This window comes from Peromyscus leucopus, chromosome 8b (assembly GCF_004664715.2).
Source record: "Peromyscus leucopus breed LL Stock chromosome 8b, UCI_PerLeu_2.1, whole genome shotgun sequence".
NCBI classification, from domain to species: domain Eukaryota; kingdom Metazoa; phylum Chordata; class Mammalia; order Rodentia; family Cricetidae; genus Peromyscus; species Peromyscus leucopus.
In genome coordinates, this window is record NC_051086.1 from 56829079 (window position 1) to 56856598 (window position 27520).

Consider the following 27520-nt stretch of genomic DNA (forward strand, 5'->3'; position numbering starts at 1 on the left):
TTGATGGACAGTCTCAGGAGTGAGGAGTGGCCTTTGATGGACAGTCTCAGGGGGTTGGGAGTGGCCTTTGATGGACAGTCTCAGGGGTGGGAGTGGGCCTTTGATGAAGTCTCAGGCAGGCCAGCTGGAGCTAACCAGATCCTTCAGTTCTGTATCTTGGCAATGGCCCTTGGGGGAATGAGTCATCTCTCTAGGAGATCTCTACAGGCCCTCCCTCCGTGGTCTGCCTGTTTGCCTGCCCATGCCCACCCTGTCCTGTTTTGTTTCCAGGGACGAGAGCAGGATGTGACTAGAATCATCCAAGCCCTAAATGAATGCCTTGATGTTCTTCCCCGGCAACAGCTCCAGAGAGTCGGGGCTATCGGAGTATCAGGACAGATGCATGGCATCCTATTTTGGAAAGCAGGTCAAGGTATGCTGGGTGTGGGTAATGATCTCATGCCGCGGTCACTTAATGGACTAAGAACAGGGTTGTGAAGGGCTCTTGGACCAGGGTCAGGTTGTCCTGGCATAGGCATAGTCCTCAGAACAAAACATGATAGGCTGTCACCTGTGTTTTGTGTACATTTTGTCTGGGCCAAATGTGTAGTGAAGACTCAAGCTGTCTGCTTGCACATCCATTATATTACCTGTGGTCAGCCAGAGGAGAAAGTGAGTTGGATTTTTCTTTGGGACTCAGTAGAGAGGATCTCACATAGCTTTCTTTTTTATTGTGCCAGCTGTAATTGGACAAGATACCAAACAGAGGAAACTGGAATTTGAGTGTTTTAAAATTAAAATTTTATTTATTATTCTCTCTTCTCTCTCTCTCTCTCTCTCTCTCTCTCTCTCTCTCTCTCTCTGTGTGTGTGTGTGTGTGTGTGTGTGTGTGTGTGTGTGTTCATTTGTTCTCTTCTTCCACTGTACGTTCTGGGGAAGGAGCTCAGGTGGTTAGACCTGTGTGGCAAAGCATATTTACCTGCTGAACCAACTTGTTGACCTTGGGTATAGGGTTTTTTTCCCCCTTTCCTTTCCTTTTCTTTTTTTGAGACTCAGTCTTATGCAGCTCAGGCTGACCTTAAACTCTTTAAATAGTTAAGGCTTGTCTTGAACTCCTGATCCCCCTTCCTCCACTTCCAAGTAAACCTAGGACCTTACCTCCTTCCATGTGCTAGGCAAGTACACTAGCGTTGAACTACGCCCCAGTTCTCGTTTTTTTTTTATTTTTTTTATTAATGACTTGGTAAATTGCCCAAGCTGGCCTTGAACTCACATTAGCTCAGGCAGGCTGCAAAGAACTTAGGATCCTCCAGTCTCCTAAGTAGCTGGAATTACAAGCCTTTGCTGCCAGCCCCAGCTGGGTATAGTGTCTAATCTTTATATAATTTCACATAATTCTAGCTACTATCACTTTAGTGGCAAAACATTATTATTGTTATTATGCTCTTGTCATTTGGTCCTGGAGATGGGACCCAGGACCTCGTGCATGCTAAGCATGTGCCTGCAGAGCATCACTTCATCTTCATCTGATGGTCTGCCGCAGTGCAAAGGTGGTGACCTGTTCTGTGTGGCCCTTAGGGGAAGACTGTGCCAGGAAAACAATGAGCACTTCAGGTGCCAGGTGTCAGGATAAGGATGCATGACCTCATCCATCTTTCCCAACAGCTTTATGATGAGTGGGACTGTCACCACTGTGCAGGTGAGGAGAGGAAGTTCAGAGAGGTTAGAACAACACGCTTCGGGCCACACGGCAGCAATTGTGCTTGAACTTTCAAAGGCCTCTCAGAAGACCAGAGCCACAGGCAGGTAGTGGTACAGTGAAGAGAGAGACTTCCCAACAGAATGTCCACAGAAGGAATAGAATTTACAGGAAATTACCAGCTCCCTGGATTGCTAGGCATTCCTTTTTGTAAATTATAGAAAATGTCATATAGACATAAACTAGAAAGGATAGTATTACAAAACCACCCTTTCAACCTCAGAAACGTTATCACTTGAGCGCAGATGGGTGCTATTATTTATTGAGATGGGGTCTAGCACCTCCCAGACACAGATACATGGCCCTGCACCTGGCTGAGCGCAGATTTTTCAAGCAGAAGAGAAAATGGCTGCTTGGGGTTGATGGGTGATGTGGTTAAGAGGGTGGGAGGCTGGATTCACTCCTGTCTGCTTAGAAAGTCAGTGACTCAGGTCCCCTGGGCTAAGTGGATGGTGACTTTCTTCATCTAGTGATGTGTCCTCGGAGCCTTGCCCCAGACAGGGATGGGTGTCTGGAGAAGCCCTCTCCCTCCCTCGTCTGCTTGTTATCAGGTCACTTCAGACAAGAGCTGCTTGGCTCCAAGCAGTGGGGGGCTGATGAGGGCGCCAGCTCCGACCGACCTCTCCCAGGCAGTCTAGGTTGTAAAAGCTTTTTAAATTCTTGAATTCTTCATTAACAAGAATAAATGTCCTTTTAATACTAAAACCCTTCCTAAAGGGGAGAGCAGAGATCTAATGATTGTGGTCTGCTCCTCTGCCTTCTTTTCTCTGAGTCTCCTGGATTCTGTACCAACCACACAAACCATCAGCCACATCATTGGAAGAGCTGCTTAAAATTTCACGGAGCCGCAGCCTGCTCTCTTGTTTTGCTTTCTGCTTCTGGGAAAGAGGAAGCAAGTTGGCTGCTGCTGATTCCTGATGGTGGAGTCCCGCAAAGTCAGGTTTGGGACCAAGTCGTGCTGTTTTTAATGGTGGCCATAATTCAGGTTGGCTTTAGTACCCCCCATGGAGGCCCTGTACTGGTCCCCCTGGGAGATACAGAAATGAGTGTAGAAGCCTGTGTCTTCAGGAACACAGCCAACACGGTCAGGCACCTGCCACTCGAGCAGAGAGCTAAGTACTTCAGGGAGGACACAGGCAAGCAAGAGGGAGAGCTGGGAGTGACTGGCTCTTTCTGAGAGGCCTGTGGTTAGGCCTGTTTTCAGGGTCCACTCTCAGGCTCAATAAAAGAGGGAGAAAAATAGGGACCATAAAGCAAAGCTAAAAGGCGAGCTGCAGACAGGGCAAAAACATTTGCCCATGTCGAGTAGGTGAAGGACAAACATCAGGCCAAGAAAGGGCAGACGGACCAAGGGTCCCCGACAAACAGTTCCTGGAAGGGGACGTACAGAGGAGACGATGCTCAGCGTCACCCGCAATTAGGAGAATGCAGATGTCACGAGGCATTGTTTTCCACCCACTGGACTGAAAGAAATCAAAAGGCCTGGGAACATCAAGAGTTGTCGAAGGAATGGGAAACTGGTTTATTACAAATACTGCAGCTGGTATTTAAAGTGTAAATGAGCTGTTTTTTTTTGTAGGGCGGCTTGGCCAGGCCTGTTAGAAAAGGGTGGCTGCTATTTCTCAGAAATTATACTGCTTGGAACTGGTCCAGGAGACGCACTTCACTGCACCTTTGTTTATAGTGGTAAAAACGTGCCGTTTACCTGTGGGGACTCATCACACACATGCAGTCAGGCCCATGGCGTGGGACGACACTTGTAGTTAGAAAGAATAAGGCACATTCAAGCGTATTGACACACAGACTCAAGACATGTTGTTGGGCAGCAATAGACACAGTCGAGTATTGTTGTTTGAGCAAACACACCCAGGTCAGCTACGTAAAACAAAACCTGTCGCGTGAGTGTCAACAATAGACAGTCACCCAGGAAGAGCACACAGTGATGAGGAGGGGGTGCAGCTCAGCGGGAATGAGCGAGCAGGACTTTGGCCCTGTCTGTAGTATTTGAAGATTTTTTTTTTTATTAAATTGAGAGTGCATCTATTTATTGTTGTGTCATTACAAGCTTCAAAATATAATACAGCTCTTTACCAAAGGGAAGGAAGAGGGAGAGAAAGAGAAGGAGGCACTCGATGGGACAGACTTCCTAGATTTACATACTAATTATTAGGTCTGTGAAGCTGGGGAAATTTTAAAAGCATCCTGCTTTATTTTTTCTTTTTCTTTTTTTTTTTTTTTTTTTTTTTTGGTTTTTCGAGACAGGGTTTCTCTGTGTTGCTTTGCACCTTTCTTGGATCTCACTCTGTAGACCAGGCTGGCCTCGAACTCACAGAGATCTGCCTGGCTCTGCCTCCTGAGTGCTGGCGGATTTGAAAGGGTTTCTGTGTAGCTTTGCCTTTCTTGCTCGCCTGCCAGCGCTCGCTCCAGAGATCCTGCCTGCCTCCTAGTGCTATGCCACCCCCCGGCTTATTTTTTGTTATGTGGGGATAACAATCACATAATCAATTCTCAGCACCCATATGGTAGCGCACAACTGTCTGTAATCCCAGCCCTGTGGAATCTGGTGCCCTCTTTTGGTCTCCACAGGTACTGCATGCATGTGGTGCACAGACATACATGTAGACAAAACACCCCTATACAGTAAATAAATAAATAAACAAGCAAATAAATTGCCACATAGAGTAAATGAATTACATTTTTTTTTTTTGGTTTTTTCGAGACAGGGTTTCTCTGTGTAGCTTTGCGCTTTCTGGCGTCACTTGTAGCCAGCTGGCCTTGAACTCACAGAGATCCTCCTGCCTCTGCCTCCCAAGTGCTGGGATTAAAGGCATGCACCACCACGCCTGGCAGTGAATTACCATTTTTAAAGTGTGTTAAACAACCTATGGCATATTATAAGCATTCTATTTTTGCTTTATCGTAAAATTACAATTCAAACAATGTAAAAATGGGATCAAAAGAGTTTTGGAGACAGATGAAGGGATGGAGCCGAAGCTTCAGGATTGCAGGGACTGAGGTGAGAAGCCCACACATAGATTAGCAGTGCAGCTGTGGGGAGGCTGTCACAGCAGGAAGTGCCCGTCCCTGTCCCCATCTCTCAGGGGAACTTAACCTGACACCAGGCAGATGTTGTAGGTCCCTGATGTCCGATGTCCAAGCTTTAACCTATAACTTGCCTCTCTGCTGTGCTGCATGCCAGAAATACTGACAGACTGTTGACAAGATCCCTTTGGAATCTTTGCTGTCATTGTTTCATCTATCTGCGACATGTGTTCTGTGGGGCGTTTACCCACCAACCCCACAGCTCCCCAGAGTTTTCTTGAGTGAGAGAAGCAGAAAATATTAGATAGAAGAATTTATAGCGGAGAATCTTGCAGAGATAAACAGATAGAAAATAAAGATACTCCAGAGACCTGAACTATTCAGTGGCCTGTCTCTGCCCCAGGGTTTTTATAGAGACCAAGGGGTGAGCAAAGACCTCCTCCCCAGCACAGCAAGTGCAGACCATCTCAGACACCTGCACTCAGCCCTGGTCCTAATCATCCTCTATGCAGACTGCTGGTAAACACAAGAATCTGAGAACGGCTCTCACAGTGTTCCCAGCCATTTATTATTTTTTTAAAGATTTATTTGTGTATATGGTACTCTGTGTGCATGTACATCAGCAGGCGAGGAGAGGACATCAGATCCCATTACAGATTGGTTGTGAGCCACCATGTGCTTGCTGGGAATTGAACTCAGGACCTCTGGAAGAGCAGCCATTGCTCTTAACCTCTGAGCCATCTCCCCAGCTAATTGTAAGGCTCACTCCCTTACTCCATGTTCTTCACATGCTATTTCCGAGAGGACTTCCTGGACCACCTCCAGTAACCTACCACAGTTTTTCCCCTCCCCTCTCTGCGCATTTTCCACAGCATTTAAAAGGACCTGGTATCATGTCTTTGCTTGTTTATACTCTGTCTTCATCCTGGAGTATAAGCTTCATGGAGGCAATGGGCTTGTTCATTATACTTTGTGTTCAGAGACTAGACTGGAACCAGTCTCTGACAACCATTAGACCATCAGTCGGTATATCATGCATTCACTGTGCATGAGTGAATGAATGGATGTCATACACTGGGAATATTGGAGAGGGGGCAGTAACTCTCTTTCTTTGGTTCCCTATGAGTAAATTGGTAGAAAAATACAATGACCTTCCATCCCAAGTCTGGGGTCTGAGATCAGACACAGCCATAAAACTTTTACCCTGCTTGGCAAGTGATGTTCTGCAGTCAAGGACAGACTCTGATCTCTGTCTATCAAGTCTTGAGCATGTCCAGTTGCTGTGAGCTGTTCTGGACTGGCACATTGTGTAGCATTCTTTTCCTGTTCTGCTGCATTAGTTGTCATTAAATTTGCATGGTGACATGAGAAACAGCCACATCTGAGGAGAAGCTACATAAGGGAGGTACGCTGTCTTTTTCAAAGGCTTCTGGAAAACCCTGAGGCCCAGGGCAGGGTTAGAAGCTGTCTTAGTTCGGGTTTCTATTGCTGTGAAGAGACACCATGACCACAGCAACTCTTATAAGTGAAAACATTTAACTGAGGTGGCTCACTTACAGTTTCAGAGGTTCAGTTCATTATCATCACGAGGGGGAGCATGGTGGTGTGCAGGCAGACATGGTGCTGGAGTAATAGCTAAGTAATAGCTAAGTTGACAGGAAGTCAACTGAGACACTGGGCAATATCCTGAGCATAGGAAACCTCAAAGCCTTCCTCTAACAAGGCTGTACTCACTCTGACAAAGCCACACTTCCTAATAGTGCCACTTCCTATGAGATTATGGGGGTCAATTGCATTCAAACTACCACAGAAGCTGTGTTAGCATTCTGTTGCTTACAGAGAGAAAAGGTTAATTTCAGCTCACAGTTTTAGAGGTTCCAGTGAATTGCTTTGGGCCTATAGTGATATATCATGGTGGAAAATGTGGGAGAGACAAATTTTTACTTCATGCTTGGGAAGTAGATGAGACAGAGAAGAAACTCATGCCCCATGATTTCTCTCTTTAAATTTTTAGGAGATTTTAGCCAGGCATGGTGGCGCACACCTTTAATCCCAACACTCGGGAGGCAGAGGCAGGTGGATCCCTGTGAGTTGGAGGCAAGCTTGGTCTACAGAGTGAGTTCCAGGATAGGCTCCAAAGCTACACAGAGAAACCCTGTCTTGAAAAACCATATTTTTTTAAAAAGGAGATTTTATTTATTTTTATTATGTGTGTATGTGTGCTTGTCTGAGTCTGTGTACCATTTGCATACAGTACCCTCTGAGGCCAGAAGGGGGCATTGTATCACCTGGTTGCTGGAGTTAGACTGTTCTGAGCCACCCTATGAGTGCTGTGAATTGAGGCTGGGTCCTTTGGAAGAACTGCTGAGCCACCTCTCCAGGCCCCCACAATCTCTTTTGAGAGCTCACCCTCAGTGACCTGAAGATCTTCTACTAGGTTCCTCCACCTCAAAGTTTCTACCGCCTCTCAACAGTATGATATGGGACCAAGACTTTAATCTGTGGGCTTTGGGAGACATTGCAGTCTACACTATCACAGAAGAGAAAGACTCATCATCAGCATCACCTTCTAGTACTTACTGAGCATTCTCCGTGTGCTGGCAGTGTTCCGAGTGCTCTTCATGTATTACCTCATTTAAGGTAGACAGCATCACATAGACAACACACAGGACTCTAACCAGAACCTTAATTTAGCCCTTGCTTTTGCTAGAATAAAAGTGTCAGGAACAGTAAGGTCCAGGGGTCCAGAGTTCCAAGTGCTTTCTAGTTCTGAACTTTCAGATGGTTCCCACCAAGGTACTGGCTAACATGACCACTACCCTTGTCCCCAGGATTGGTTTCAGAGGAATCCTAAGAGGAAAAAAAATACACAAAGAAAATCGGAGAACACTGTGAGAGACCCTGAGGTAATGGGGACTCATTTGAGCTGGTGTGTGTGTGTGTGTGGTGTGTGTGTGTGTGTGTGTGTGTGTGTGTATGGTGTGTGTGTGTGTGCATGGTGTGTGTGTGTGTGTGTATGGTGTGTGTGTGTGTGTGTGTGTGTATGGTGTGTGTGTGTGTATGGTGTGTGTGTGTGGTGTGTGTGTGTGTGTGTGTGTGTGTGTGTGTGTGTGTGTTGTGTGTGTGTGTGTGTGTGTGTGTGTGTGTGTGTGTTGGTTTGGGCTGGGAAAGAGTCAGCCAGCCAGGAGGGGAATTCTGGCTTCCTCAGCCCATCATAGTCCTACAGGAACACACGTGTCTTCAGGGATAAAAATTAAACATTAGACAAAAGTTGTCCCCATCCAGCTCCAGAGTTGGTGACTTATAGTCTAAGGATTGTGTAACATCATTTGTTCTTTTGGGCCAGATGGGAAGCCCCAGGAAGAGGAGATAATTTGTGGCACAATGCTAGATTACCTTTGGATCCACCCAGGATCCATGCCTCCTTCCTCCAGACCTTAGGGCAAGACCTGGCTCATTGGCATTACTGGGCAGAGTAGCTAGTGTTGCTAGGGAAAATGAGCTCGTAGGTCAGGGTAATAGACTTGAACAATTCTATTCCTTAAGGAAAATATTGCCATGGGTTAATTGATTGTATGAGACAGAACTCTTAGAATGGGACACACTAAGAATTTAAAATTGCCGGGCAGTGGTGGCACACGCCTTTAATCCCAGCACTCAGGAGGCAGAGCAGGTGGATCTCTGTGAGTTCGAGGCCAGCCTAGACTACAAAGTGAGTTTCAGGAAAGGCGTAAAGCTACACAGAGAAACCCTGTCTCGAAAAAAAAAAAAAAAGAATTTAAAATTAGCTTGATACAAACCAGGTGTAGTGGTGCATGCCTATAATCCCAGCACTCAGGAGGCTCAGGCAGGAGATGGTGTTGTAGAGACCAGCCTGGGCTGGGCTACAGAGTGAGACCAAGTCTACAAAATTTAATTTGATACACTAGCTAGGGTTACTAGTCAGGTTACTATTACTGTGATGAAACACCATGGCCACAGCAACTCAGGGAGGAAAGGGTTTGTTTGGCTTATGTTTCCATATTACAGCTCATCATCAAAAGAAATCAGGACAGGAACTCAAGCAGGGCAGGAACCTGGAGGCAGGAGCTGATGCAGAGGCCATGGAGGGGCGCTGCTTACTGGCTTGCTCCACATGGCTTGACCAACCTGCTTTCTTATAGAACCCAGGACCACCCCACCCAGGAGGCCCCACCCACAATGGACTGGGCCCTCCCCCATCAAGCACTAATTAAGAAAATGCCCTACAGGCTTGACCACAGCCTCATTTTAGGGAGACATTTTTTTTTCAATTGAGGCTTCCTCCTTGCCGGTGACTCTAGCTTGTGTCAAGGTGACATCAACCAGCCAGCACAAACACTCAACAGTATTGAAGGGCGATTATATCAGCATGGGCACCACAAAGGAACATGTAAAAAGAACCAGGAGAATCAGCTATGAAAAGCACAGAAGTTCAAACGGAGGGTGTAATACATGAACTTAGTAGCCGAATGGATGACACTTCAGAACACGCATCGGACTGAAAGACCAGGTTGAGATGTGTCATGGGGCTGGTGAGGGGGCTCAGTGGGTAAAGGCTCCCGCTGCCAAGCCTGGCAACCTGAGTTTGATTCCCGGAACCCGCACGGCAGAAGGAAGGAAGCAACTCCTGCAAGTTGTCCTTTGACCTCCACACTCACTGGCATGCAGATGTACACATGTGTGTGCACACATGTGTTCACAAAGTAGTACACGTGAAAACAGTTATTAAAATTGAAGACTGTCAGAAGGAAGATGGAAAGGACAAATATCTATCATCTGTCTGTCCATCTGTCTATCTATCATCTATCTATCTATCTATCTATCTATCTATCTATCTATCTATCTATCTATCATCTATCTGTCTATCTATCTATCTATCTATCTAATCTATCTATCTATCTATCTATCATCTATCTATGTATCTATCTAGCTGTCTTAGTTAAAGTTTCTATTGCTGTGAAGAGACACTATGACCACAGCAACTCTTAATAAAGGAAAACATTTAATTTGTGGTGGCTGGCTTACAGTTCAGAGGTTTAGTCCATTATCGTCATGACTGGAAGCAAGGCAGCAGGCAGGCAGGCATGATGCTGGAGCTGAGAGTTCTTACATCTCGACTCATAGGCAACAGGAAGTGGTCATCTCACTGAGTGTAGCTTGAGCATATGTAAGACCTCCCTCAAAGTCTGCCTCCAGTGACACACTTCCTCCAACAAGATCACACCTAACGCCAACAAGGCCATAACAGTGCCATTCCCTTTGGGGGCCATTTTCTTTCAAACCACCACATTCCACTCCCTGACTCCCAAAGGCTTCTAGCCATATCATAATGCAAAAATGCATTCAGTCCAACTTCTAAAGTCCCCATAGTCTATAACAGTCCCAAACTTATTTAAAAGTCAAAAGTTCAAAGTCTCTTCTGAGATTCATGCCTTCTCTTAACTGTAATCACCTATAGAAAAATCAAAATCAAAAAGCAGATCACATACTTCCATCATACAATGGCACAGGATATACATTACCATTCTAAAATGTAGGAAGGGAGCATAGTGAGGAAATACTGGACCAAAGCAAGACCAAAAACCAGCTGGGCAAACTCCAAATTGTGCACCTCCATGTCTGATGTCAAAACACTCTTCAGATCTCCAACTCATCTTTCTTGACCGCAAAGTACTTCTTTCTCTTGGGCTAGTTCCACTCCCTGTTAGGTCTTCTTGGCAGGTACTTCACAGCTCTGACATCACCAACATCTTGAGGATTCCAAGGCAATCCAGGCTTCAACTTCACAATTTCATGCAATGGCCTTTCTAGGCCTCCAATCAGGGACACTCCTGACATGTGCCTGGTCTCAGCAGCTTTCCTTAGTGGTGGAGGCAAATTCTGTAGCCCCTTTCTTCTATCCTTGACTCCAGAACCATGTCGCCAAAGCTGCCAAGTTCTGCTGCTTGCTAGGGCTGGAACATGGCCCCCTTATTCAATTACATCTTCACCAGCTTTCTGTTTTTTGTGGTTTCCTTCATTGCCTAAGTGTGGCTGTCCTTAAACTTGCTCTGCAGACCAGGCTGGCCTGCCTCAAACTCAGAGATCCACCGGCTTCTGCCTTCTGAGTGCTGGGATTAAAGGTGTGCACCATCATACCTGGCTCTCAGCTTTTCTTTAATTTTTTTTTTTAACTAATTGGAAACTTAGCTGGGTGGGATCTTGCCCTGAAGTCACCACTCCCTTTATTCCATTCCTTAATCAGTTTATTTCCTTGACTACAGGGTTTAGCTCCATTCTACTTCCTGCTGCTCCTTTTCTCCTCAGCTTGCTCCTTTTCATTATAAATCTTTATAATGACAAGAGCAACTCAATTAAAGAAAACATTTAATTGTGTTGGCTCATTTACAGTTCAGAGGTCTAGTCCATTATCGCCATGGTGGGAAGCAATGCAACATTCAGGCAGACATGGTCTAGAGAAGGAGCTGAGAATTCTTATGTCTTGACTCATAGGCAATGGGAAGTGGTCTGTCTCACTGGGCATGGCTTGAGAATATATGAGACCTTAAAGCCCGCCTCCACAGTGACACACTTCCTCCAACAAGACCACACCTACTCCAACAAGGCCACACCTCCTAATAGTGCCTCTTCCTTTGGGGACCATTTTCTTTCAAACCACCACACTGTCTGTCTGTCTGCCTGCCTATCTATCTATCTATCTATCTATCTATCTATCTATCTATCCATCCATCCCCCGCCATCTATTTGTCTATCTATCATCTATCACTTATCTATCATCTGTCATCTCTTTGTCTATGATCTATCTGTCTATGATCTGTCTGTCTGTCATCTATCATCTATCTGTCTGTCATCTATCTGTCTATCATGTATCTGTCTGTCTATCATCTATCTACCTGTCATCCATCCATTCATTCAAGAGGATATAAACAGAAGAACTAACAACTGAATAATATGAGATCTGGAAAGAAAAATGAAAGAGAAGAGGAGGATGTGAAGAAATAATGAAGAAAAACTTCTCCTAATTGACAAAATAAGATGGAATACCCCAGATTGAAAGGGCCCAAGGAATGTGTACCAAACCCCACAGCTAGTTATGTTCCAGTGAACTTTTAAAAAAAGATTTATTTATTTATTATTTATTTATTTATTTATTTATTTATTTATTTATTTATTTATTATGTGTACAGTGCTTTGTCTGCATGGCCAGTAGAGGGCAGCAAATCTCATTACAGATGGTTGTGAGCCATCATGTGGTTGCTGGGAAGTGAATTCAGAACCTCTGGAAGAACCACTGAGCCATCTCTCCAGCCCCTCCAGTGAACTTTTCTTTTTTTTTTTTTTTTTTTTTTTTTTTTTTTTTTTTTTTTTTTTGAGACAGGTTTCCTGTGTAGTTTGTGCTTTCTGGAACTCATTGTAGCCCAGCTGCTCGAACTCACAGAGATCTGCTGCCTCTGCCTCCCGAGTGCTGGGATTAAAGGCATGCGCCACCACCACCTGGCTTCTCCAGTGAACTTTTAAGGACAGAAAATTTAAAAGCTCATAGAGCCCTAGGTCAGATCCCACAAAAAATAAAAAGGAACAGATGACCACTGAACTTTTTCTTATAGCAGTACTCTCTGGAAAATGACAGTGGGAGGAGATTTTGAGTACCTTTTACTGCTTCCACATCACAAATTATCTCCAAACTAAGTGGCTTATAGACAGCTACCACTTTGGGTTCAGCTGACTGACTCTTGTGCATGGTGTTGAAGGAGGCTGCTTCAGTATTCATCTGGGGGACAGACTCCTGGGGGGCTCAAGATGGCCTTACTCAGTGCCCATACCTTTATGAGGAAGACTGCAGGGCCAGTTCCCCCAGGAATGTCTGCTAGATGTCTACATGTGGCTCATGTACTTCCTGGCACAGTGGCTGCAGGGTATCTGGGCTTTGTACCTGGAGGCTGGTTTCTCTGAGAGATGTGGGGGTGACGACTCTTTGGTGTGTATGTTTGTGCATGCATGGGCACAAATGTGCACCATGGCCAGAAGACACATGTAGGAGTCTGTTGTCTCCTTCAGCCATGTGGATGCAAGGACTGAACTCAGGTCATCAAGCTTGGTGGCCTGTACCTGTATCCACTGAGCCGTCTCACTGGCCCTTCACATTATTTTTTGAGATAAGATCTCTCACTGAATCTGAAACTCACCCTTTTCACTGGACTAGCTGGCTAGTGATCCCCAGTGACCTATCCATCTCTGTTCTCTAATGCTGGGCTCATAGCCATGCCTAATTTTTACCTGGGTGTTGTGGATTTGAACTCCAGTCTTCTTGCTTGATCTTACCCACTGAACCATCTTTTCCACCTTGGCCACAGCATGTCTTATAACCTAGCCTTATTGTCCCCAATTATGACTTTCTCCACATTCTTTTGGTCAAATAAGTCACCAGGTAAGCCCATAACTGAAGGAATAAGATTTAGACACTGCCCCTTAACAGGAGACACAGCAAAGGATGTGTGGGAGTCTACCACAGTTAATGTTTGTAGAGAGTGAAGGAAAGGCTCTTGGAACCTAGACGTCCCAATGGATCAAGCTGCCGTTCAACTTTGAGAACATGAAGAGCATTCTGAGGCTCGAAGACCTGCAGATGCCGAAGGACCTGTGCTGTGAGCAGTTTTGGTTAAAGCATTTAAGTCAGGGCACAGGGGATTTCATAAGGTGTTAGAAGAGATAGATGGATGAAATAAGCTTGGTCAGACCTCTTCAATGTCAAAAATCGTTGATGAACTTGAGGTTGGGGAGGCGCTCAGTGGTAGAACATGTGCTCAGTATTCAGGAGGTCCTAGGTTCCATCCCTAGTACAACAAATAAGCAGTTAATTAGCTCAGAACAAAAGAAAAGAGAAAAAAAACGTCTGGGTGATCAATCTGGTATCAAACCTAGAAAATTTTGTCATGATGAAGGTTGGAAGGATGGAATGAGCAAAGGGCCTTGAGAGTTCATTAAATATCTTCTCTTATGGGATGAGGGAGATGCAGAATTAAGCTGGAAATGAATTTAATAAACCAAACCAAGCCAAGTCCGAAAATAATCTGGGTATGTAGTACCCAGATGAGCTATATAGCAAGACCCTGTCTTAAAACACCCAATCTAACCCAACCTTTTCCCACCCACCCGCTCCACCCCTAGGTCGTGCCGTGTCGTCCCCCCCCCCCCCCCCCCCCCCCCCCGCACAAGAAGAACAGAGGTTATTCACATGGGAGGAGTGAGTGACTTGCCCAGGGTCTCTCAGCCACTCTGATATCAGAACCCGTGTGAAGGAAGCACTGTTACAGAGTGGAGATGTCTGTGCTGTAAACTCACTTGCAGAGAGGATCCAAGGACATGCCTCTACTCAGTGCTGTTTTCTCCACTTCCGTTGTCTCCTTTGCTGCAGGCTGTGAATGGATGGAGCGAGGGCCTGCCTTGTATTTGAGCCCAGAGCTGTGAGCCCTTGGTCACATGGCAGGATGGCCGTTGTCACACTGGCTTCCTGGCTTCTCTGCCCCAGCCAGCATCCCATCTCAGTGTGGCCACAGGATTTGGCTGTGCAACCACCTTCTGGCTTTTGAAAAACAGGTCTGACAACTGTTCTTTGACTCAGCATGCGATTTCTGGGGTGCAAATAGACAGGGAGAGCCAGTCAGCATTTCTCTACCTGCTGCCCTGTGCCTTGAGTGTGGCCTGGCACAAGGTGGAGTCACAAGGCTCACATTTGGTCTAGAATGGTTCCATTGGTGGAGGCTCACCATTGGATATCTGGTTTTAAACCAGGACGAGATGGGGGTGGAGGTGGGGTGGGAAGGGAGAGAGAGAGGGAGGGAGGGAGAGACAGAGAGAGCAAGACTTGTCAAGGCAAGTTCACAGTGGGGTCAGGGCTGTAGGGGACAGGGCCATGACCTTCTTTCCTGGGCATAGTGCTTCTTCCCCCAAGTTCTCTCCCTTGGGGCAGGCTTGGGATAGCTTTATCTAGAGTGGCCGGGGCAGCCTTTCCCAGGGAGTCACTGTATCGAGGTGGTGGCTGTGCCCCAGCTGTGCCGTGTCTAGTCCCCTCTGTTCACAGCTAGGCACATCGTGAGCTTCCACATCCTCATTCTATCGTGCTGAACTGTTTTTGGTATGACAAACAGCCCAGAGTTCCTGAAGTCCTACGATGCGGCTGGCACCATTCAAGACTATGTGGTTGCCATGCTGTGTGGCTTGCCAAGACCCCTGATGTCTGACCAGAATGCAGCCAGCTGGGGCTATTTCAACACCCAGAGCCAAAGCTGGAACTTGGAGATGTGAGTATGGCCTCATGGGTAGATCCAGAGGTGGGGGGGGGGTGCGTCTGGAGGGAGAACTCCAGTGGGGTTTTAGAGCTGTCACTCTACCCTGTATTTTTAAAGAGTAGGGACAGAGGCTGTCTCCTGCAGGGATGCTTTCGACCTCATTCTGCAATCGTTTGCTTTTCAGGTACAGAACTCCAGGGCCCTGTAAGTTTGCTTCCTTCAGGGCCTCCAATTTTGAGCCCTGAGATACAGTTAAAAGCACATGGTAGTTCAGGTAAAGAGCTTTGTGGTTTAGTTCATGCAGCCTTCACTAACCATGAGCAATGGATGCATGGGGTGTTCATGAGGCCGCTGGGCCTGATCTGGTTTGGAATGTGCTAACCAGCTCTAATGGTACTGGGGCCCTGGTGTTCCCTTGGCTGAAGGTTTGTGTCCCCTTCAAACACAGGTATTGATTGGAATGCCCTTGAAGTCTGGCTCATCTCTAACCCCTGCTCCCATCCTCCTCTTCTATTTATCTCTACCTCTTTCTGATGGCTGCTGTTGAGACGGGTTGCCCCCCAACCCCACTCCACGGTGAATCTCAAGTTTTTGTTCACTAGCTACAAAACCCAAACTCATGACTTTAAAAATGCCGGAGATGTTTCATGATAACACTGCATTCTGCTCTCCCTTCGGCTGTGTGTAAGCTGTAGCACCGTTTCCAGGAACCAGGAAAATCCAGATGGCCAAACACCTGGGGAACTCTAGGGCTCACTTTTGTTTTGCAGACTGGAAGTGGCGGGCTTTCCTGTGCACCTGCTCCCCGACATTGCAGAGCCAGGCAACATGGCGGGCAGAACCTCTCACACATGGTTTGCAATCCCAAAGGGCACACCGGTGGGCATAGCCCTGGGTGATTTACAAGCCTCTGTCTATTCCTGCATGGGCCAAAGGACTGATGCAGGTGAGTTTGCCTTTTGTTCCCTCCTTAGACTCAGGCCGCTGTCTCCTTAGCACCAACTCTGACCCAGGGTCTGTGACTCACAGTGTAGCCGCAGGCTCAGCAACCCGTGAAGGTGGGAACACCTTCATCCCTGCAGGGAATTCTCTGCTTGGAAAGCTGACAGGCCTCAGAGTTCTGTCTCCTTGCATTGACCCCACTAGGGTTAGGAGAGGGAGAAGGCTCTCTTTTTCTTTCTATATACTCCATGACCAAGAAAATAGAGATTAGCTGGAACCATAGCTCACTGGCAGAGTACTTGTCCAGCATGCTCGAGGCCATGGGTTCTGTTCTCAGCATGAGGGGTGAGGCAAGAGGAGGGGACTAGAGCTGTTGTTGTGTCAACAAAAGTTATATTAGTGCACTTCCAAGTGCAGAACCCTTTCTGTCAGGACCTAGTCTCCATTTGGTTTCTTTTTAAGAATCTATAAAACGTAAGGACATGTAAAGTGGTGCAGACCCTTTGGAAAACAGTCCGTGGGTCCTCACAGGTTAAATGTGGAGTTACCGTAGGACCTGATGATTCTGGTCCTGGAGACAGAGCAGGAGAACTAGAACACGTGTCTGCACAATTACTCCAACCCCATAGTTCATGCAGGCACTGTTCACTACAGCCCCGAGTGGAAACAACCCAAACGGAGTGTGGAAACTGTGGGCCATCTATACCGTTAAAAGGGATGGAGAACTCACCGTGAGTACTACAATGTGAAGAGTGGAAGGCGTACATCACATGCTTCCATTAATAGACAATGCCACAATGTCATGGCATATCCATGGAGAGAGAAGGATGGTTGGTTGCTAGGGGCCATGGCGAGTGATTGTTAAAGGGTACATTTTCCTTTTAGAGTGATGGAGATGTGCTAAAATTGGTTGGTGGTGAAGGCTGTTCCTAGGAGATGGGGAAAGGACCACTTTTCCTACTGCAGGGTTATGACCCAGATCACTTCCGACATTGGGTGCACCGGGTTTTCCCACACATCAGCAAACCATGAACTGTACTTCTGAACAACTGTCTATAAGCTAAGGTTCTCATACTCTATAGGTTCAGTTAATTTGCCTGTGCGGTTTAGAGAGATATGCTAATTTGTTTTTTGTGAAGGAATAGCAAAGGATACAATTGAAGAGGTAGATGTGGAGGACAGTGTATGGGAGATGGCATGTGAGTTTCTCTACTCTCTCTTCCATGCTACCCCCCAGAATCCTCCATGTCTTAGTTACAGAAAGTCTTTATCCTGTCTTTAAAACCCAGGTTCTCTGGAAGAGCAGCCAGTGCTTTTAACCACAGAGCCATCTCTCCAACCCCTAAGTGGTTTTTTTGTTTTGTTTTGTTTTGTTTTGACAGAATCTTATGTAGCCCAGGCTGGCCTTGAACTCTTTATTCTCCTGTCTCTGCTTCCTTCTGTTTCCTGAGTTCCTAGGATACAAGTGTGCAACACCGTGACTAGCTTTCCCTCACCCTAAAAACCATGATATTGAATGTACCAGGGTAACAATGCTGTAGCTGAATGCCACAGACTGGAAATTTAAAAAGGTTTATTCAGCTTATGGCTCTAGAGGTTTGACAATACAACACTGAGGGCCCACATCCAGTCTTGAGCTTTGTTGCAGATCATGGCATGACATCATACATAAAGACAGAGAACACTAGACAGGGTGAGCTGGCCTTTTATTTATTTATTTTTTTTTGGTTTTCCGAGACAGGGTTTCTCTGTGTAGCTTTGCGCCTTTCCTGGAACTCGCTTTGGAGACCAGGCTGGCCTCGAACTCACAGAGATCCACCTGCCTCTGCCTCCCGAGTGCTGGGATTAAAGGCGTGTGCCACCACCGCCCGGCGAGCTAGCCTTTTAATAGCGCTGATCTCACGACAACCCACAGATCCATTCCTCAACGAGCCGTCTGATCCAACTTGGAACATTCCTGCTGGTTGCCCTTCTTAGCCTCATAATGGAATTGAATTCTGTCATGGGTTTGGATGAGGACTTTCTAGTCATAGCAAGGCCTCCTCTTCCTGGGGTGGTTGGATTCTCTGGCTCCATGGGCAGGGTTGGTGGGGTCCCTTCCCTGGCCCCTGACCCTGAGCCTAGAGGTCAGTGGAGCATGTGCTGCTTCTGGCTTATAGCCTTGCTAGAAGGTTTGATGTGGCACAGCACTAAGGTTGTGTTTTTTAATTCCTTTTGAGGCTGTTTTGCTTTTGTGTTTCTGATCCCTTAACAGATGAAGAGATTGGATGCTGACTTCAGTTTGGTTTCTAAACCTGCTAGCTCTGAAAAATAGTGAACTATTGCTCCTGTTTTACTTTATTAGACTTATTTTATTTATTAGTGCATTATTTATTAGACTGAGTCCAGCACACACTTGGTGGGGACAATTGGCTATGCCTCTTAAATAAATACTCTCCAAGAACGCACACATTTTGAACACAACCACATTGTGCCCCCTGCCCTGTTACGATGTTATGATGTGTGACCCTGAGTTAGCCCTGCTGTCTTTGTGCAGTTCTCAACATCAGCACCTCTGTCCAGCTGGCAGCCTCCATGCCTGTGGGATTCCAGCCGCTGCAGACTCCGGATCCTGCAGCCCCGGTCGCCTTCTTCCCTTACTTCGACAGGACCTACCTGGGGGTGGCAGCGTCACTCAATGGAGGCAATGTCCTGGCCACGTTTGTCCAGATGCTCGTTCAGTGGATGGCGGATCTGGGTAAGGTGTAGCCCACAGAGTGGTGTGTTTTCCGCTTCTTGTCCTTGTCACTGAATATGTGCTGTCCGGATCCAGTCTCCCACCCAGCTGAGTCCCTGCATATTCCTGTCTGTCCCAGGAGTCTGAGCTCACAGCTTCCTTTCCTCTGTTTCTGAAACGTCACTGCACACTTTTTTTTTTCTGAGGCGGGGAGGCAGGTTTCCAGGTACCTTTCCCCTGACCTTGACCATGGATTATTGTAACAGTGTCCCAGCTCCCCTGGCCCCATAGTCTCACACCTCTGCTAGAAAGTCCAGGTCTTAAGGCTCCTCACATTGAAGGCCTCCCTTCTGATGACTACAGATGTCTGAAATGACTGGCACACATGAGCCAAAAGGACCACGGGTGTTTGACAACCTTATAAATCCTAACAGCATGCACTTCTGGTCGGCAGGTCCTGCCGCGACTTCTTGGAAGGCTCCTGGAACTTATGGAGGCCTTCTTTCTGCTTTCTTTGATTTCCAAAGAGCATCTACCAGGTTTTCCTCTGCTCTGTATGTACAGTGGCACATGTAACTGTCGTCTACCAGAGTTCTGTCCTGTAAGCACCGAAGGTCAGCCATCCAGGTTTAGGGAAATTGTGGCCCTCAGATGCAGTGATCACTGGAGCATGTATTTCAGAGTCAGGTAGCCGCAGGAAGCATGCGATATGGGGACAAGATGAGGCATGGGCAGAAGGCACGTGGGAGGCTTCTGCTGGCTGTGCACACACGTTGGCAGGCCGGGCTGGGGTTGACAGATTGAGGGGTAAATTCTGCCTTCTTGGCTTGGATCCTATGGGTGCTTTTTGAGTTTCAGAGCCAGTCCTCAGCCCATCCAGGCAGACTCTGTGTTCAGATACTGCTGTAGCTGGATTGGGTCTGCCAACTGCCCTCTGTGGCTGTCAGTAGGGGCTGTTTTCCTTACCTATAAAAGAGATAGCACTGTTCTGTTTACCGCTCTAGTTGGTACTGTGTACCAGGGAGAACGGAGCCTAAAAATGAGGCAGATTGAAGTCTCATGAAATAGCCAGCTTTATTCAGGCATCAGACCTTAACTCTGAGGGTTAAGAAGAGTCACATGGCGAAAACATGCTTTTCTGTAGAGACTGATAAACAAATAACAATAGTCAGTAATAATCTAAATATTATTGATTATAATCTAAAGCAATAATAATCTAAAGCAAACTCGCTCCTATCTGCTACAGAGAAGCACATTCCAAGAACAAGTATCTGTTTTGAATAAACTGAGGACATAAGACTCTTATCTTATTTTCTTGGAGTTTTTTTCACAAGCACTCAGAATTCCCCTCGCACGACTCCATTCTTGAACGTGTTCTATTCCATGTGTCTCTCTGTGAGACCTTTCACATTCATGCTTCTTGTTTGATGAAGCAGGGGGTGCTTTCAAGATCAGTGTTTTTTTTATGTAACGTGACTTTTTATGGAATTCTACTGTTACGTGCATTTGTGCCTTTGGGTTGAGCAGTTGTTCCCCAAGGACTCAGTCTTATACACATGTATGCTGTATACCCTAAAGAACACGAGTTTTCAAAACTCTGTTTTTCTCTGTTGGGGATTGACCCAACTCCTCATACATGTTAGGCAAATGCTCTCTGCCTAACCCAAGAACAGAGTTGTAAGAAGACCTAACTATAGATGAAGATTGGTATGTAGAGAGACAGACCCACCGTTTTCCCCCAAGTCCTAGTCTTGACAGGTAGACAGCCTAAATCCTTCAAGTTTCTCTGTGCACTTTTTAGACACTTCAGTTCTGTTTGGTATGGGAACTAGATTAAATTTTTTTCCTTTATTTTTATTCTATGTGTATGGGTATTTTTGTCTGCATGTATGCCTGTGCAGCATAGGCATGCACTGCCTGAGAGGCCAGAAGAGGGCATCACATGCTCTGGGACTGGGGTTACAGACATTTGTGAACTACCATGAGGGTGCTGGGAACTGAAACCAGATCCTCTGGAAGAACAGCCATCTGGAGCCAGGGCTAGGGGCAGAATTTTATATATTCTGCAAATGTGGGCTGAGAAGAATTTTCTGGTGGGAAGGCCTCCAAATAGAGCTTACTTGGCTTCATTGGGTACAAAAATGTCCATATGTTTGGCTGTAGCTCTGGCACACTGTCCCTGCCTTCAGAAGCCTCTTAGGTCTCCCAGGCTTGAATTCCTTGGGAAAGGAAGGACCTGGCTTTTGTCCCTCAGCATGTCTCTCCACAGACTCAGGCTGTGGGTTCTGGGCTCTGGTGAAAACCCAGTTTTCACTCCATACTGTTGCTTCTTTAAATGTGGGTCAAAATCTCTTACTCGGTAATATTCCCTCTTCTATGCTTTTTGTTCCCAATTTTCTCATAAAAAAAGAAAGTTGGAAGATGGGTGTGGTGCCGCATGCCTTTAAGCTGAGGCATGTTTATGAGTCTGAGGCCAACCTGGCCTATATGGCCAGTTCAAGGTCAGCCAAGGCTGCATAGTGAGACCTTGTATCAGGGGAGAATTGGGGAGAGGGTGAGGAAGAAACTCAGGGCTGGGCATGTAGCTTGGTGGTGGAGTGTAAGCTTAGCATATGCCAGGGCCTGGGTTTGATCCCCAGCACTTCAAAACAAACAGGAACAAATAGCTGATATTTTAATGACATTCTCAGAGGCATCAGACTGTGACTAGTTGCATACAGTATTGAAGTTGTTTTTCTCTTTCCAATTTCTGAGTGCACATGATTGAATTTATATGCTGGATGCTCTGATGATGTGACTCTAGCATGGCTCTCTAGGTTACTGGTTCTCACAAATGGCAGGCAAGTGTCCTACCACCGAGTCACACTCTCAGCCTTAATTGTGGAGTTTTTGTTTGTTTTGTCTTGTTTTGTTTGTTTTGAGACAGGGTTTCTCTGTGTAGTTTTGGTGCCTGTCCTCTGTAGACTAGGCTAGCCTGAAACTCACAGAGATCTGCCTAGCTCTGCCTCCCAAGTGCTGGGACTAAAAGACATGTGCCACCACTGCCGCCCGGCCTAATTGTGGAGTTTTAAAACCATCTTGAGGGCTCGAAAGATGGTTTAGTTGGTAAAGTAAAAGCATTAGAATCTGGGTTTGGAATGCTGGCATCCACATAAAAGCCGGAGTAGATGGGCTCTTCACAGAGCTCATTGGCCAGCCAGCTTGCCTAAAGACCAGTTTTAGTGAGATACTTTGTCTCAAAAAATAATGTGAAAAGCGATCAAGGAAGACACCCAGTGTCAACTTTTGTCTTCCACATGGACACACACACATGTGCACCCCACCTGACATGTATGTACCCACCTGACAAGTACATAGAGCACACATGTATATACACATATACAAGGCTCCTCCAAGACCCGGTATTGACCTCTACATGTTCAGAAATGCTGACTCAGCCTGGGGATGGAGTGGGGCTGAGCATGGCATTTTACATATGCACACCCCCCTCCCCACTTCAGGTAGGTCTGATGCCTTTGCATTTGCACGGCTCTGGTTGGGACCAGCAATCCTTGCCTCTGGGAGCTTTCCACAAAGATAGAACTTCATAGTCTGCCCTAGATACCCTGAGTCAGAAGCAATGTTCATATTTCATATATTTCAGAAGCACCTACAGCCTTAGGCTCATGGCTGTCTAACCTGACTGCATCTAAGAATCTATAGCCTAGACCTGTTCCAACAGAATCTATAGCCTAGACCTGTTCCAACAGAATCTATAGCCTAGACCTGTTCCAACAGAATCTATAGCCTAGACCTGTTCCAACAGAGTCTATAGCCTAGTCCTGTTCTATCAAGGGGTCTGGGAATGGGTCCCACAGTGCCTTCAGAGCAACTCAGGCTATTGTGGAGAACTATACTTAGTAAAGAGTCCCTAGTCTGGGTGACTTTTTTTTCTCATCAAAGTTGGGTTTGTTCTCCTTCAGCTAATGGAAAGTTAGAGATCAGAATCATTTTTTTTCTTTTTATGGTGCTTGATTTGAACCCAGGGATCTAGTCATGCTAGGCAAGTGTTCTGCCACCAAGCCATGCCCTAGCCCCCAAAGTGGTTCTAATTTGAAAGTAAATTGATGCAAAAAACCCAACCTTCCTTATTATTTATATTTTTACCTTTCTTTCTTTCTTTCTTTCTTTCTTTCTTTCTTTCTTTCTTTCTTTCTTTCTTTCTTTCTTTCTTTCTTCTTTCTTTCTTCCTTCCTTCCTTCCTTCCTTCCTTCCTTCCTTCCTTCCTTCCTTCCTTCCTTCTTTCTTTCTTTCTTTCTTTCTTTCTTTCTTTCTTTCTTTCTCTCTCTCTGCCTCCCTCCCTCCCTGCCTTCCTTCCTCCCTGCCTCCCTTCTTTCCTTCTTTCTTTCTTTCTTTCTTTCTTTCTTTCTTTCTTTCTTTCTTTCTTTCTTTCTTTCTTTCTTTCTTTCTTTCTCGATGAGGGTCTTGCTGTATAGACCAGGTTGGCTATTAACTTGTGATCCTTCTGTCTCAGCTTTCTGAGTCCTGGAGTTATACCGCACCCAGATAATTGTGTTTTCTAGAGCGCAGAGGTAACATAGGATGGGGAACTAAAGTCTGACTTGGGCACTGGCTTGACATCAATCAGCTGAAGATAGCACATATATTACTTCTTCCTGGGCCCCAGGTATCCCATGCACATAATGAGAATGGCTTAGGCTGCATTCTTATAGCAAGAGTGGTTTAGTGTGAGATCCATGGAGTGCAGCATCACTTGCTAATGGCTGAAGTAGCAGTTCTGATGATGCGTGTTAATGGATGTTTACGTTTGGCCCTTGAGGGTCCCATAGCTGTGCTATGGTTATGATGCTCACTTTAGGTTAGGATTCACAACTGTATGGATGAGCTATCTCCCAGAAATCTAGCTGTGGCCACAGGGAGACAAATGACTGAAATCTCGAACAGAATCTAGCCGGCCAGACTGTGAATCTCTGACCCTGAAGCTTCCAGCCACAGTGTGAGAAGCAGAAGACAGACCTGCCCTTTCCCCCTGGGGATTCTAAAACAGTCTCTGCCGGCTCCCAGTGGCTGCGTGCTCTCACACAGATCTTCCATTTCTGACAGGCCTGGAGGTTGAAGAATCCACTGTCTATTCACGCATGATCCAGGCGGCTGCACAGCAGAAAGACACACATCTCACCATCACCCCAACAGTGCTGGGCGAGAGGCACCTGCCAGACCAGCTGGCCTCTGTGACTAGAATCTCCTCCTCTGACCTTTCCCTGGGTCATGTGACCCGGGCCCTGTGCAGAGGCATTGTTCAGAACCTGCACTCCATGCTTCCTTTTCAACAGCTCAAAGAGTGGGGTGTGGAACGGGTGATGGGGAGTGGGAGTGCGCTGTCCAGGAATGAGGTGCTGAAGCAGGAGGTCCAGAGGGCATTCCCTTTGCCACTGTGCTTTGGGCAGGATGTGGATGCAGCCTTTGGGGCAGCTCTGGTCATGCTCCGGAGAGACCTCGGCCAGAAGGAGCCTTAGTTCAGCAAGCTCTTTGGTTAAAGTAATGCTGGGAATTCTATCTAATTGACATTGCCAACATGATCTCTGAATTGTCCTTTTCCTGGACGGTTCTTTGGGCAGACTGTAAATTATACTTGATCCTGAGGTACTGTCTAAATTGATCAAGATTTTACCTTCAGGGCATATGATAGTCATACAGCCAGGATCCCAAACTAGTGCCTTCCAAGAACAGGATCTTCTGAGAGCAGATTGCAAACGCAAGTGTGAGAGGTGGAGAGAATGGGAGGGAGGGAGGAAAATGGGAAGAGGGAGGGGGAGAAGAAGAAAGAGAAAAACACAGACAGCTTCCTGGCTGCTAGGCTCATCTGTGATTCACTTGTAGACAGCAAGAAAAGAAAGATGACTTCAGAGCGAACAGTCTGAACAGGAGCCGTGGCTCCAAGCAAAGAAGACCTGCCTTATGTCCAGCGTTTGGACTGGTCTTTGTAAGTGGTCCAGCTTTGAGTCAAGTGCATTATTGGAAAATTCCTTCCTGCAGGATTGTACGAGGTGGCTGGAGGCCCCCTTTCCAGTCTTGTTGTCCCTCAGCTATGGCATGTTCTTCGGGTAGAGAGAGACCCAAGAACACTGAAGCAGGATGGCTTGGAGGAGGCTGGGGTCTTGGGCTTCTTGCCATGTATATTTGTTTCTGGGAGAGCACTTCACCAGGGCTGCCCTGAGTCTTCTTAACACAACTGGCCTGAAGGCGCATTCCAGAGAAGGAAAGGCAGGTGGCATGAACAGCCAGAGGGACTAGAGCGTTGTGGCGAACACCATTCTGATAGACTGTTTTAAAGATGACAGCAAGGCACTGAACCTTTTCCATGATTGTGCACATGTCCCCATAGCCCCTGCCACAGGGGGTGGCCAATTTCATGAGGGAACCCCTTGTCCCACAGGTCCCACCCCTTTCTCTGTGGTGAGGGCCTTGCTGGCCTTTGTTGGCTCTGGCTCAGTAGAAATGCCCTGTTGGAGTGGGCATGCATAGAGGGCCAGAGTCACCATCACTGTGCCTATTCCTAGACTCCTAAAGGACCCAAGGCTCGGGGACACCTGTAACTTTGGGGAGCAGTCATGTTGTCACTTTGAATGAGTTGTTTTGCAAGCTATATGATTGTGGGAACCCATTTGATGATTTTGACTCCCGCTGCTGGCTGCAGTTTAGATAACCGAATAAAATTCATTTTCTCAGAGTCTTGTCCCTTTGATAAATACACACCCATCTGTTTTGGGAAGATCATATGCCGGGGGATGTCTTTCTGTAGGCTGTGAATATATGTTGTTCCCATTGGTTAATAAATAAAGCTGCATTGGCCTATGGCAAGGCAGCTTAGAGGCAGGTGGGAAAATCCAAGGAGAGAGACAGGAGAGAGAAAGGCGGAGTCTAGAGAGACGCCAGCACCACCAGGAGAAGCAACATGTGAAAGCACCGGTAAGCCAGGGCCATGTGGCAACTTAGAGATTAATAGAAATGGGGTAAGTTCAAAGAGCTAGCTAGTAAGAAGCCTGCCATAGGCCGTGCAACTGGTAATTAATATTCAGCCTCTGAGTGATTATTTTATAAGTGGCTGAGGGACCATGGGGCCAGGCACAGACTGTGGGGCTGGGCGGGACCTGAGCAAACTTCCAACTACATGCATATTATATATATTGCTGCATAGCTGTAAACCGACAGGGCTGACATGGCTGCAGGGACCCTCATAGGTAGATGTGGTGGTGGTGCATGCTTTTAATTCCAGCACTTAAGAAGCAGAAGCAAGCAACTGCCTGTGAGTTCTAGGTCTGCACAGTGAGCTCCAGGACAGCCAGAGCTACTCAGAGAGACCCTTTCTCAAAAACAAACAAACAAACAAACAAACAAACAAACAAGCAAATACCAAAAGCCTTGCTCAGTGTTCACCAGGGCAAGGATGCATGTCTTAGACAGACAACCAGGTGCCCCTTAGCCAGATGAGTTGGGACAGTCAGGTTGCAGCCCTTGAGGAAGGCCTTAGGAGAGAGGAGGAAAGGCAGAGGGCTCCTTGGTACCCTGTCAATTGAAGAAGCAGTGTTCTCGGACCCTTTAGCCCCTCAAGGTGCAGCTGGCCTTGCATGTTCAGAAAGCTGTGGGTAATGTGTGAATAAAGACTAAGACCTTGGGCTGGTGAGAGGGCTCAGTGGGTAAACAGACTTGCTGCCCAGCCCAATGACTTGAGTCATCTCCCTCAATCCACATTGTCCTCTGACCTCTGCACCTGTGCGGTGGCACATGCATGTCCTGCCCCAAATAAATAAGTTAGTGTAATAAAGAAGGTGAAGATCTGGATGGGGAACCTTTAAGCCACGGGGCCAGCATGGCACTAGAACTCCACGACCTTTTCAGGCCACATGTCTGCTCTGTCCTTGAGGGCTGAGCCTTGGAGCCCAAGCTTACTGACTAAATGCCCTGCTGCCGCTTCCCTTGTATCTCCAGTAGGGGTGGGGTTGAAGCGCAGGTGTCGGGGCCTCTTTTCTCTGGCCTGGAGTTACAACCCACTCATTGCTTCAACCTTTATCGCCGCAAGCAAGGTGCCAAAACATGTTGGAAGCCAGATTATTCCGCAGATGAAGTAGGTGGCTGCTAGCATCAGGCTGGATACCAGTGCTCTAGTCTTGGGGGGTACTTATGGTTTTTCCCATCTGATTCACTTTGGCTGGAGAAATGTAAATAATAGACGTGTGTCAGTTTTAGGCAGCCATCTTTGCCACACTCTCTTCCCTTTGCCCAGGAGATTGGTGGTGTTCCAGGGACACATACTTTGTCTTCCTGGGTTCCTGCCTGAGGGCAACCTGGCACTGAATCTTTACCATTCAGTGAAGAACACAACTGTGAGTGAGAAAGAAACCTTTGCTGTCTGGAGTCTTGGAGCTTTGGGGATGTTTTATTACCACAGCAGACCTTCATTCATCCTGACTACGCAGCCACAATAACCATGACATCTGTGAAGTTTCTATCGTTCCTAATGCAGACCAGACTAGTCTCACTTCCAGAGCAACAGGGGTTGCTGGGAATCCTGTCTGTCAGGTTGACACGTTGATGAATTTTTATCACTAGGAGATAGAATAAGCATCATGACAATAATCTATAGGCCCAGTAGGGGGAGTCGTTAATTCTCCATGCAAGTGACAGCCAAATCTTAAAGAGTTTCAGTAACATTTAATATTTGTTGATACCTGCTGTGCAGTGAGAACTAATAAGTTCTGTTTATTTCAACTC

The 27520-nt window shown here is 46.6% G+C and overlaps 1 protein-coding gene across 1 annotated transcript in view; it reads left to right on the forward strand.

Annotated features, from left to right (window-relative positions):
* The window catches only part of Shpk (sedoheptulokinase), a 34344-nt gene extending 8866 nt beyond the window's left edge, over nucleotides 1–25478 (forward strand). The window contains 8 exon segments of the mRNA XM_028888714.2: nucleotides 271–412; nucleotides 14217–14243; nucleotides 14246–14269; nucleotides 14272–14398; nucleotides 14950–15102; nucleotides 15861–16036; nucleotides 18569–18769; nucleotides 23852–25478. Coding sequence (XP_028744547.1) covers nucleotides 271–412; nucleotides 14217–14243; nucleotides 14246–14269; nucleotides 14272–14398; nucleotides 14950–15102; nucleotides 15861–16036; nucleotides 18569–18769; nucleotides 23852–24264 — 1263 coding nt within the window. The 3' untranslated portion in view covers nucleotides 24265–25478.
* The last annotated feature ends 2042 nt before the right edge of the window (nucleotides 25479–27520 follow it).